This window comes from Periplaneta americana, chromosome 5 (genome assembly GCF_040183065.1).
Source record: "Periplaneta americana isolate PAMFEO1 chromosome 5, P.americana_PAMFEO1_priV1, whole genome shotgun sequence".
Lineage (NCBI taxonomy): Eukaryota > Metazoa > Arthropoda > Insecta > Blattodea > Blattidae > Periplaneta > Periplaneta americana.
The window spans coordinates 6,614,800-6,628,040 of record NC_091121.1 but is presented as its reverse complement, the minus strand read 5'-3'; the positions used below and the strand labels follow the sequence as shown (position 1 = coordinate 6,628,040).

The following is a 13,241-nucleotide window of genomic DNA, read 5'->3' as shown; positions in this document are numbered from 1 at the left end:
CTACACTCTCGTAGCAGCACTGTACACACATCCACATAAAGTAAACGTTCCGACAGTGAGATGCTGACACCTGCAGGCTGAAATACAGACTAATTAAATTTCCTCCCCGAGATATAGCACGTAAACGATAGGCATCGATGCACGTGACATCTGTAGGATAGATTCACTGTTCACTCAATGCTTTGTGCTCTTGACGAGTCATAAGCGGCCAGCGAAAGACAATTTTCTCCCGCGCATGCGTGAAATTCCTGTAACCTTCTTGAAAACAGCACGGCTTGTACGTGAACGGATGTTGCCAAGTTTACATAAGAAGTTTATGCGAGATGCGGGAAGTTTAAATTACTCGATTCTGATATTGTACATCCCCACTACGCCAATATGGTATTAAATAATAAAAATAGTTGTGCATTAATGGAAACAAGATGTTCACGTGCCCTTGTGCTCTTATTGATGCACCGCCACTGCGCCTATGTTCGTCATGCAAGGAATCCTCAACATTGAGCCCCCAGATTCTAGACACGTGTCTCGTGGTAAATAAAACCCGCAAATACATTGTGTGGAGAAAGTACATAATCTCGAATGGATGTTGTTACTCACATGGCAACCAAAATAATGCATGTAAGTTTATGAAACATTTGAATAACGTCGAAAGAGATAATATAAGATTGAACCGTAAGTAATGTTATTATCCATGTTGAATCTTTCGTACACTACTTTTAACACTTGAATATAAATAATTGACATACTCATACTATACAAAGAAAACAAACGACACAATACACAAACTACACCAATACATAAACAAAATACACCCAAAACTCCAATACACACTGGAACTCGAAAATAATAACTCCATAAATTTCCTAGACATCACCATAACAAAAGTTGACAACAAACACACCTTCAAAATATACAGAAAACCAACCACCACCACCACCACACACAACACATCTAATCACCCCAGACAACACAAACATGCTGCATTCAAGACAATGGTACACAGATTACTCAACATACCCATGAGCCAACAACACTACAATGAAGAAGTGAACACAATCAAATACATAGCATAAGAAAACGGTTACAACCCAAACATAATAGACAACATCATAAGGAAGGCAAAACAAAAACTCAACAAACACACAAAACACAACACAAACACAAGAACACAAGAAATACAACACACTAACATACGAAAACAAAAACACACACAAGATCGCATCCTCATTCAGAAAACAGAAATACAACATAGCATATAGAACAGAAAATACACTACAAAGACATCTCAACACACAAACAACACAAATAAATAAATACGACCACACAGGTGTATACAAACTCACATGCAATAGTTGCGACAGTTTCTACATTGGACAGACAGGCAGATCATTCCAAACTCGATACAAAGAACACATTAAAGCAATAACCAGAGGACACAATACATCTACATATGCCGAACACATAACTAATGCTAACCACACATACAATAACATAAATACAGACATGGAAATCCTACACATACAACCCAAAAACTAAAAACTCAACACACTAGAACAATATGAAATATACAGACACACTAAAACACACCCTGATCAAATTCTCAACACACAGATCAATTTCAGTACACACACACTATTTGACACTACATTTCAACACTTTTCAACAATCGAACGCACCCACACAACAGGCAGCAAAGTTCGAGATGACGCCGAGATGTAGTAAGCTCTGAGTATGGTGTGAAGAAGCACCGAAACAGCTGTAAGCCGCACATGCTTACACAATTAACATGAGTAAGATCGCCATTTAATCAATTATTTAATATTATTAATTTCAGGGGGTTATTCTTTGAAATATTTCAGACAGAAAAGTTGAATACAATTTTGTTCGCTCTTGCTTTCTTTTAGTGATAAAAATAGTTTGATATTAAATATTTCATAGCTGTTTTGGGAAGGCCATTGATTTAATTACCAATATGTTCAGTCAGCTTAATAGAGCAGTGTATTATGATAAATTATTGAAAGAATTTTATTTTTGGCCTTTAAATGTACAGAAATTTGTTAGGAACAAATGTTACATTGTAATAGTGTATTATGATACAAGGTTAGGAAGTACTTTATATACAATCTATAGAAAGTTTGAAAAGCAAGTAGAGCTTATAATTATCACTGTTCATGCGCTTTGTAATTATATATCGCCGGCTGAGAGGCGCTAGAATTTAATATTTTAATAATATAAGTAACTTATTTTTATAAACGTTAGCAATGACTATCCTGTGCTAAGGTTGTCTACGTTCACGAAAGTGTCATGAAAATAGTGGTTTATTTTCAAAATCTATTTCACTTTCAGTTGTTTTTACAAGAAATTGCTGGCTTTGAAATATACGAACAAAACAAACGCGTGTTTATTCTTATCTTGCAGATATTTTATACGATTTTATGTCCTAAATGTGGTAGAATATTTTACAGTGTTCCAACAATTTCTAAATTAAAATTTAAGGTAATAGTATTTGGCCTGAAAAGTAAAAAGTAGAACGTTTTTAAAAAGTCATAATTTTAAGTATCATTTTTCAGTGACATATAGCAGGAATTGGGAAAAGATAACTTTAGCATTGAATTCAGAATGAAAGAAATATGTTTATTATTTTATTGGGTCAAAATCGGTTTTTGAGCAAAATAGCAGGGTTTGGAAACAAATAATTATAAAGGGTGTTTCCGAGGTGGTGTTACAAACTTTCAGGGATGATGGCGAAGGGCACATGTATCAATTTGAGATCAGGAACCATGGTCCGGAAATGACCGAGTCGAAAGTTACAAGCAAAAATAGTTGTGTGGAAATGAAATAATTTTATTCCTCTGTACACCCTATTTATGTGTATTTATCTGTACATCTTACACATACTGTATTCATCTGACGTTTAAGTTGTCTACTTACAGTATTCCATTCAGTGCGCTGTCTGAGGGGTGGGGACAGGAAACTACACTAAAGCAATGCAGATAGCGTAATGTGTAACGGACATGGTCGGTCCTGATATACACGTATGTAGACAGCAGTGTATGTGTACAAGTTGCAGTGTCCAGTCGATCAGTCCTAGTGAAATGGAGAAGTACACGAGAGCGGAATAAGCAGACCTGATTTTCGAATACGGATGAGCCAAGGGGAACAGTAGACAAACTCACAGATTGTATCGGGACAAGTACTCACGTAGGAGACATCCGACCCATACCAAAGACTGTTCCAAAGGTTAAGGGAAGGAGGGCACGTGGTGCGAAATTACAATTCCATTTCCACACAACTATTTTTGCTTGTAACTTTCGACTCAGTCATTTCCGGACCATAGTTCCTTATCTCAAATTGATACATGTGCCCTTCGCCATCATCCCTAAAAGTTTGTAACACCACCCCGGAAACATCCTGTATATTTTCCTAGATAGAAATGGCTGAAAAAGTAGCCTATTAGCTAGCTAAGCTTGTAGGAATATTTTGTTTATAAATAGTAATGTGTATCTCCTTTAAGAAATAAACTGGAGCAAGGACATATTAGATAGTGCATGCCACAAACGATAGGACATTCAGTCACGAACTTGATTTGTAAATAAAAAAACAAAAATGATACACTTTTAATCATTTTCGTGACATCGTTGTCCGTGCAGGAAACTAAGAAGCAAAAAGTCATAGAATGTTATCCTTTATCATTTTTTTAAGAAAGTAAATTTCGATTATGTGTTATATCTATGTACCATGGGATCAATTTTTGTATCCTTGCGTGGTAGAAATCTGTTGCCTGAGATCGCAACCTGTGTGTGACAGCCGTCTGCACCCCTCTGTAGATCCCACGGTGTGACAAATGTCTCAATACCAGTGGATAATATGTTGAAAAATAGCGCAACAGTGACTTGCAGCTGTTGTATCGGTTTCAATAAATTCTTCCAATGAAATTGTGTTTTATTTCTGTAAACGGCCTCAGGGAATCTTATTTTTACTGCCCCTCTTAATTGCGCTCGATTGGCCAAAATTTCTACCAGCACTTGTTTTGACATTATTAATATGGTGGAAGAAAAAAAAGTAACTATTTTTATCTACCCCCGTGAGAATGTTTGTTTGCTTGTGAGTGGAACAGTGATTGCTGTATTTGTGGCAGAAGATTGTATCATTGACTTGATGAAAGTTATTTTCAATGTACAGTGGTACATTAAAAATAATATATGATATGCGTAAATCACGAAGTGATTTAAGACGGCGCTTATTCCGTCGGATCCCGGCCAACTAGTCACTCATAACGAGTGCACCTCAGCACATGTGTGGACTTCGGTCCTATGTTCGTAGACATCTATGACGTAGTGCAGAGGACGGCCACTAGAGGGAACCCAAGAGTTGGAACTCAATCAGAGACAATTCTGTCCGACGCCGGGGTTGTATCCGGTGTGGCTTAGTGGATAAAGCATCAGCACGTAGAGCTGAAAATCCGGGTTCAAATCCCGGCGCCGGAGAGAATTTTTCTCCGTTCCATTACTCTTTCATCGTTTGATGAAAGTTGGTAGTTGGACAGCCTTTTCCAATTCACTGCGTGCTAAAGCAAGGAGATGCACTATCACCTCTACTTTTAAACTTTGCTCTAGAATATGCCATGATAACAGAGAGGGTTTGGAATTGATCGGGTTATGTCAGCTGCTTGTCTATGCGGATGACGTGAATATGTTAGTAGAAAATCTACAAATGATTAAGGAAAACACGGGAATTTTACTTGAAGCAAGTTCAGAGATAGGTCTGAAAGTAAATCCTTTGAAGAAGTAGAAAAATTCAAATATCTTGGAACAACAGTAACAAATATAAATGACACTCGGGAGGAAATTAAACGCAGTATTTTTTATTAATTGTGTTTATTATTGTCTTTATTGATGTAATTAGTTACCACTGCCACCGGGTATATACCCATTGCAGTACATACATACATACAGAATAAATATGAGAAATGCCTGTTATTATTCGGTTGAGAAGCGTTTGTCATCCAGTCTGCTGTCAAAAAAGCTGAAAGTTAGAATTTATAAAACAGTTATATTACCGGTTGTTCTGTATGGTTGTGAAACTTGGACTCTTACTTTGAGGGAAGAGCAGAGGTTAAGGGTGTTTGAGAATAAGGTTTTTAGGAAAACATTTGGGGCTAAGAGGGATGAAATTACAGGAGAATGGAGAAAATTACACAACACAGAACTGCACGCATTGTATTCTTCACCTGACATAATTAGGAACATTAAATCCAGACGTTTGAAATGGGCAGGGCATGTAGCACGTATGAACGAATCCAGAAATGCATATAGAGTGCTAATTGGAGATCGGAGGGAAAAAAACCTTTGGAGAGGCCGAGACATAGATGGGAGGATAATATTAAAATGGATTTCAGGCAGGTGGGATATGATGGTAGAGACTAGATTAATCTTGCTCAGGATAGGGACCAATGGCGGGCTTATGTGAGGGCGGCAATGGACCTCCGGGTTCCTTAAAAGCCATTTGTATGTAATAATGTGCACTTACTTTCTGAACTCCCTAGTTAATAAAGTTGCACTGTTGTAGTCGAATTGAAGTTCTATTCGTTATAGCTAAAGTGGTATCACTTCAATTTACAAATTCAGTGGATTCAGATTCGACAAATAAGTACAGATATATACAATAGAAAAATCCACTGTCTTACCCTACTCTTACATATAGTACATTTTTCTACTCCTGTCTATCTCGCGTCCCGTTTTAAAAATGTTTCCACCCATCATAATCTAGACACACGACCACAGTATATCCATATACTCCCACCGAATATTCTTATACTCATCTTCTTTCACTACAGATATTTCTCCTCTTTGGAGTAATGTCAGAGACTATCAGGCATCAAACGAATTTAAGAATAAACTAAGGAAACATTTATCAATTAATTCTCCTTGCCAATGGTAGGCTTGTTTCAAATTTCTTCTAATTTTTAACGCGTATTTATTCATATAAAAGGATAAATAATCAAATTACCTCATGACGGGCCTGTTATTATTGTTGTTGTTATTATTATTATTATTATTATTATTATTATTATTATTATTATTATTATTATTATTATTAGTTGGGATCAGTGCAGTCCAGTGTATTAATAAATCGAACTGTGGCTGTATTTCAGGATAATTAATTAAATAAGCTTTTAAAATATTGTTATATAATTAAGCACTGATTCTCTATTCTGCGAGTTAATATAAAGATTTACCTTCTCACTGATCTTCGTCACTTTTGCATAGACGCCTTCTTCAGTCATAATTATTTTTATTTTATTTTTTGTAACTTTTCAACATCTCGAACTTCTAGCAGATTTAGATAAGATCCATCCCTGCGGTTATTTCCCAGAGGAAGACATAAATTTAACTTACTCGTCTTTTCATGGACAAAGAAAGTGATAAAACTGAAAATGTGAAAACTGAATAGAATCTAAGTTGAGAGCGGAGTATTTCCCTAGAGTTAAAATGAAGACAGGATCATATTCCGCAAATCTCGACGCATTGTTTACATAATAAATTAGATGAGAAATTGCAGACAGGCAAGACGTTTATGACACGCCCTTCTTTTGAAGGCTGTGAGAATATTACAAAAAAAATCTATGTTGCTAAGGTTACATTTATACATTCTTATTAGGCGTTTAATCCCTATCGTAGCGATTTTGTTTTCTATCATTTGATGCATAAGTTAGTAGCGTTTTGTTTTCCGTGTCAGTAGGGCCTTTGCAAGAAACTTGTCACCACCTGCAAGGATGAAGTGCGATGTTTGTAATATGGAATAGACATTGTAAATTTTCCGTTTTTTCTCAGTTTAGAACCACAGTCTAAGAAGTACATTGTATTTCATCCACTGGCTCCACCAAACGTGCCGACATCATAGCAATTGATAACAATCAAAAGATTGGCTTCATAATCGATCCCACTATAAGATTTGAGGGTGTCGAATTCCAACCACAAGAAGTAGATCTGGAAAAGAAAAGACATTATGAACCCTGCTTTCCTTATCTGGAAGAGAAATACCGCATACCCGTTTGTCGCTGGGAAGTAATTGGCTTGCTCTTTGGTGCAAGGGGCACCATATCAAGATTTTGTATCAATTTCTTTCATCGTTTCCATATCGATCTTTTGGAACTTCAAGATATAGCCATTAATGTTTTAAGACATTCCTTGTTAATTGTAAATAATCATCTGTACAGCTCATATATGAAAAATAAATTATTCATATCGAGCATAGCTGCCCCCCAAAAATAAATTAAATTAAATTAAAATAAAATAAAAAAAATTAAATTTAAAATAAAATATTGTTGATCTACAATTAATTTAGGTGCTGTTACCGCTCGGTACCCCTTTTTGAAGGGCAGCTATCCTTTTTGGATTCTTCTCTCTTCAATCACGAAGCTCAGTATGTAGGAAATATGCACCCATAGATAGTTGCTAACCACTAGGATCGCTAGTATTGCCCCATTACAGACAATGCGAAATAGTACCGGCATAGTCTATTGTTCTTAGTACCCTCGACAAGTCAAGCTTCGTGACTGTTTATACTAGACTGTGTTATAACTCTAAAATATGGGACGAAAAGCTGTCCCGAAGACTTTTCTCGGAACAACGGGACGATCCCGTATTTTACGGGACGTCTGGGAACCCTAACTTAGGAGCAACTTCTGTTCTTTATTCGAAGCATCACATAATTTTCTATACAGAGTGTTAAAAAATAACTTTACAATGTTTCAGGGATAATAGAGGAGGTAAAAACAAATATCTTTTGTAAGTGACAAAACTTTGGCAGATGCGCCGTTTATTGTGTACATAAGTGTTAGTATAATCCATAAAGAACAAGACCAATTGTCGTTTTAGAGGCGGTGTTCAAACTGCCGTCCATTGAAGGCATTGCACAACTGGTACCTGCGTACTATGGAGTGTCTGCAACGCTCAAAAAGGCCAACATTGTCTCTAATAACATGTGCAGCTTCAACAACGCGAGCAACTAAGTCTTCTGCCGTATCGATCGGTGTCTCATACACAAAACGTTTCACATCTCCCCACAAAAAGAAATCCAGTGGGGTTAGGTCCGGTGATCGAGGTGGCCACGGTACCGGCCCACCCCTGCCAATCCAACGGTCGGAAAATGTAGCATTTAGGTGGTTCCTGACACGACGATCAAAGTGTGGAGGGGAACCGTCATGCTGAAACCATATTCGTTCTCTGATGTTCAGTGGGACGTCGCGTAGAAAAACAAAATAATTACCACCGCGGAGAGAGTTAGGTAACAGATAAGGCCCTACAAGATGATCGTGCACAAACAGACCTAACCAGTGTGTGTTGTGACGGAAGTCAAGTCATCTATCCTTCAGGTCATCTAGCGACAAAACGGCGCATCTCCTAAACTTTTATCATCACTTAAAACAGATATTCGTTTTTACCTCTTCTATCACCCCTGAATCGTTGTAAACGTTATTTTTTAACACTATATATTCTGCAGTGTATAACATGGAAGAAAACGTCTGACATTGCTAATTCTACTTTGTATAGCACTTCATAAAATTATTCCATCTTGTTCTGTTTGTTGCAGGCCGACTTTGGAGGAAATCCGAAGTTGGGGAAAATCGTTCGACAAACTCATGAGGAATTCTGGTAAGTCATCTCTGTTACATTGTGTACGTACTGTTTCCAACTTTGGATCACATAGCTGCAGTATCTGATCGCGTTTCATGGTGGTGCTTCACCAAATCAAAGTTTGATTCCCTAGTGGGCTGTTTTCTCCCTGCTCTGACACAAATACTCATGAAACAATACTAGCGGTGACTGGATTGGATGTGTGGACGTAGGTTCCCAATGTAATCTTCCTCCGAATGTATTTATTTTAGAAAAAAAAAAAAACTTTGAGTTTCGAACTTACTGTCTCCAAAAGTGATTGTTGCAGAGATATGCTAATATAATTTCTTATTTAGCAACGATTAAATTCCTTTTTAGCCGATCATGTTTTTAACAACACTAACGATATAGTTGGTAGGCCTTGTAAGTTAATGCAACATCAAAAAGTGATTGTTGCAGAGATATGCTAATATAATTTCTTATTTAGCAACGATTAAATTCCTTTTTAGCCGATCATGTTTTTAACAACACTAACGATATAGTTGGTAGGCCTTGTAAGTTAATGCAACATCAAAAAGTGATTGTTGCAGAGATATGCTAATATAATTTCTTATTTAGCAACGATTAAATTCCTTTTTAGCCGATCATGTTTTTAACAACACTAACGATATAGTTGGTAGGCCTTGTAAGTTAATGCAACATCAAAAAGTGATTGTTGCAGAGATATGCTAATATAATTTCTTATTTTGCAACGATTAAATTCCTTTTTAGCCGATCATGTTTTTAACAACACTAACGATATAGTTGGTAGGCCTTGTAAGTTAATGCAACATCAAAAAGTGATTGTTGCAGAGATATGCTAATATAATTTCTTATTTTGCAACTATTAAATTTCTTTTTAGCCGATCATGTTTTTAACAACATTAACTATGTAGTTGGTAGGCCTTGTAAGTTAATGCAATATCAAAAAGTGATTGTTGTAGAGATATGCTAATATAATTTCTTATTTTGCAACTATTAAATTTCTTTTTAGCCGATCATGTTTTTAACAACATTAACTATGTAGTTGGTAGGCCTTGTAAGTTAATGCAATATCAAAAAGTGATTGTTGCAGAGATATGCTAATATAATTTCTTATTTAGCAACGATTAAATTCCTTTTTTGGCCGATTATGTTTTTAACAACCTTACCGATGTTGTTGGTAGGCCTTGTAAGTTAATGCAACATCAAATGGTGATTGTTGCAGAGATATGCTAATATAATTTCTTATTTTGCAACGATTAAATTCCTTTTTTGGCCGATTATGTTTTTAACAACCTTACCGATGTTGTTGGTAGGCCTTGTAAGTTAATGCAACATCAAAAAGTGATTGTTGCAGAGATATGCTAATATAATTTCTTATTTTGCAACAATTAAATTCCTTTTTAGCCGATCATGTTTTTAACAACCTTAACGATGTAGTTGGTAGGCCTTGTAATTTAATGCAATATCAAAAAGTAATTGTTGTAGAGATATGCTAATATAATTTCTTATTTAGCAACGATTAAATTCCTTTTCTGGCCGATCATGTTTTTTAACAAAACCTTACCGATGTTGTTGGTAGGCCTTGTAAGTTAATGCAACATCAAAAAGTGATTGTTGCAGAGATATGCTAATATAATTTCTTATTTGGCAACGATTAAATTCCTTTTTTGGCCGATCATGTTTTTTAACAACCTTACCGATGTTGTTGCTAGGCCTTGTAAGTTAATGCGACATCAAAAGGTGATTGTTGCAGAGATATGCTAATATAATTTCTTATTTAGCAACGATTAAATTCCTTTTTTGGCCGATCATGTTTTTTAACAACCTTACCGATGTTGTTGCTAGGCCTTGTAAGTTAATGCAACATCAAAAGGTGATTGTTGCAGAGATATGCTAATATAATTTCTTATTTAGCAACGATTAAATTCCTTTTTTTGGCCGATCATGTTTTTAACAACCTTACCGATGTTGTTGGTAGGCCTTGTAAGTTAAACTTACAACAAATACATTATAGTAAGGTATTTGCTTACAACACACGTGCGGTAAGTAAATAAATCAAATCAGCTTTTATTTATTTACTTAAAAGTAACGAACTATCAGTGTCGCGCACCACTATGTGCTATGAGGAAATAACTAAATGTCCTATTATACCTGTAGTCTTTCTAAATTAATTTATTGCAGTGGAGATTAGTAAGAAAACAGGAATTAATGTAAGTTAAGACATAATTCTGACGATTTTCAGTTTTTAATGCTCTGAGCGCCTTTCGTTGGGTCGTGACTAAACGCGAAAACATTGATGTAGTAAAATACGAATTCAAGCATTAACCTATACCGGTATGCAAATTATTTACACTGATGTATAATTGATGTTGCACCTACAAACATTTTCTGTATGGTATTTTATTTATAACGATGTATAAATAATGTGCCACCTATTTACTTCTTTGAAGACAAAACTAAACTTTCTATAATTTATTTTACTACAACATTTTTACAATGAATAACACATATCAACAAATACGAATAATAATAATAATAATAATAATAATAATAATAATAATAATAATAAATGGCACATCTCGACAAATAACAAACGGCGATCACACATAAAAATGTTAGCCTTCAAAAACAATTTCTTTAAATGAATTTATTTTTTATTAATATCGTCTCATCTTCTATAACTTTTCCTCGATTCTGTTATAATGCACTTAGGCCTACCACGCTTGTCTCGTAATATAGGGGAGAGTTGGGTAGTATCGGACATCGGGTAATATCGGACAGTGTGTTTCTTTCATCTACCACCAGATAGTAGTACCTGAATAACACTGTTACGTTTCTGTATGCGACATCACAGAAACGTAACCATGTCATTCAGGTACTATCATGTGGTGGTAGATGAAAGAAACTCACTGTCCGACTATTACCCGATGTCCGATACTACCCAACTCTCCCCTACTACTCGTATTTTAGACAGCCTTCGGCAAAATGAGGCTTTTTAACAGTTGACGATAGTGTTATAAATTCGATATTTATTATAAGTAGCGTGTTGAAAGTAAATTACTTTCATTCTTTAACAACTGACAAACGATGCAAGGCCTCCTTTTAAGAATGGACTTATGTTTGGTGCGCGAGGAACAATTCCCAAATTTACATTGGAGATCCTCAGAAAATTAAAGGTTCCTGATAAGACTCTTCAGACAATTGTATTAACCATTTTAAAATCTTCATTGAACATCATCAATCACCATCTCTATTCATCTTTATAATATTCAATTATATTATTTATTTTTAATAATTTTTTATCGTTTTGATAGTTACCATATCTTGTCGCAGAATATTCTTTTTTAAAATTTCATATTGTATTTCTTTAACATTAATTTACATTTTCTTTTTTGTTCATTTGAATTGATTAGGATGCCGATATTTTAAATCCAAGATTTGGACGGCTATCATTTCGATGATATTCTTTCTGTTGTTAAGGAACAGAATACTTACTAATCTCTTCGTTATTCTTTACATTTAGGCGTAAGCACAATTTCATCACGGAATAGTATGTGCATATTGTCGAAGATTTCAAATTCTAGACTTTCTAATGAATAATTAATTATTTGTTTATGGATGATATTTAAATTGACTGTATGTACAAAATAATTTTTTTGTTTTTATGTTTTTTTATATATTTCTGAGTATTAACTTCCGTATTTCTTGTATTAAATGGAACAACATCCGAGCACGAGCTTTACTTATATGTATGTTCCTGATTCTTTAGTATATCTAGTTTTATTATAAATAAATACTGGTATCAAATGCAAGTTTAATAATAATGTGAATTTTATTAGTAACAACAATGTAATTTATTCGTCACAACAATAATTCCTTTCTACAATTCACCTTAAACGCTCTCGTCAACAATTGGATCTTCACTCAACACAGTATTCGTTATAGCACTCCACCGACGACAATGACAATTTACTTGGACTATTACGCACAACAATGAACTGTTAATCTTAACTAATATTTACAAAGCACTATTTACAAATCAGAACTACTAGTTCTCAGTTCACAGTTCTTCTATCTCAGTCACTCGAGTTCACGGTATCTCGAACCACAGACCTTCAGAGACAGTTCACTGTACTCGAACTCGGGTCCCTCCAACTGCGGTCCACTGCACTCGAACTCAGGTCCCTCCAACTGCGGTCCACTGCACTCGAACTCAGGCCTTCGGATGCTGACGCAGATGCGGACGCACACTCGAGTCGAACTCCGGCTGGCTTGCTTGCTCTGGCTTTCTCACTGACTGAATAACTGAAAACTCTGCTCTAGTTCGCTGGCGCTTCTTCTTTTATAGCAAAATCATAGTTGCGAGAATTTTCTACAGGTGTGTAGAGAATTATCTCGATATCTCTACATCGACAGACTTCTGGAATAGTCGGGAAGGTCGTTCCACATTCACTGCGTTAAGTAGCAGCTGCGCGCGCAGCCTCGTCGCCTTGACGTAATACACCCTCTCTCTTCTCTCCACCGCGCGACGTCACTCAATGTTCCGTGGAGCCTGTGCGATCTGCTTTCTTGCGGGACGCTGGTCGTGAGTTCGATTCT

General features: G+C 35.8%; 1 protein-coding gene across 3 annotated transcripts in view; it reads left to right on the top strand.

The window, feature by feature from the left end:
- Dhit (Double hit) overlaps positions 1-13,241 on the top strand; it is a 938,600-nt gene that overhangs the window by 888,991 nt on the left and 36,368 nt on the right. For all 3 annotated transcript variants that reach the window (XM_069825307.1, XM_069825306.1, XM_069825308.1), the window contains exon 4: positions 8,596-8,657. In XM_069825307.1, the coding sequence (XP_069681408.1) occupies positions 8,596-8,657 (62 nt within the window). The remainder of the gene's footprint in view (positions 1-8,595; positions 8,658-13,241) is intronic.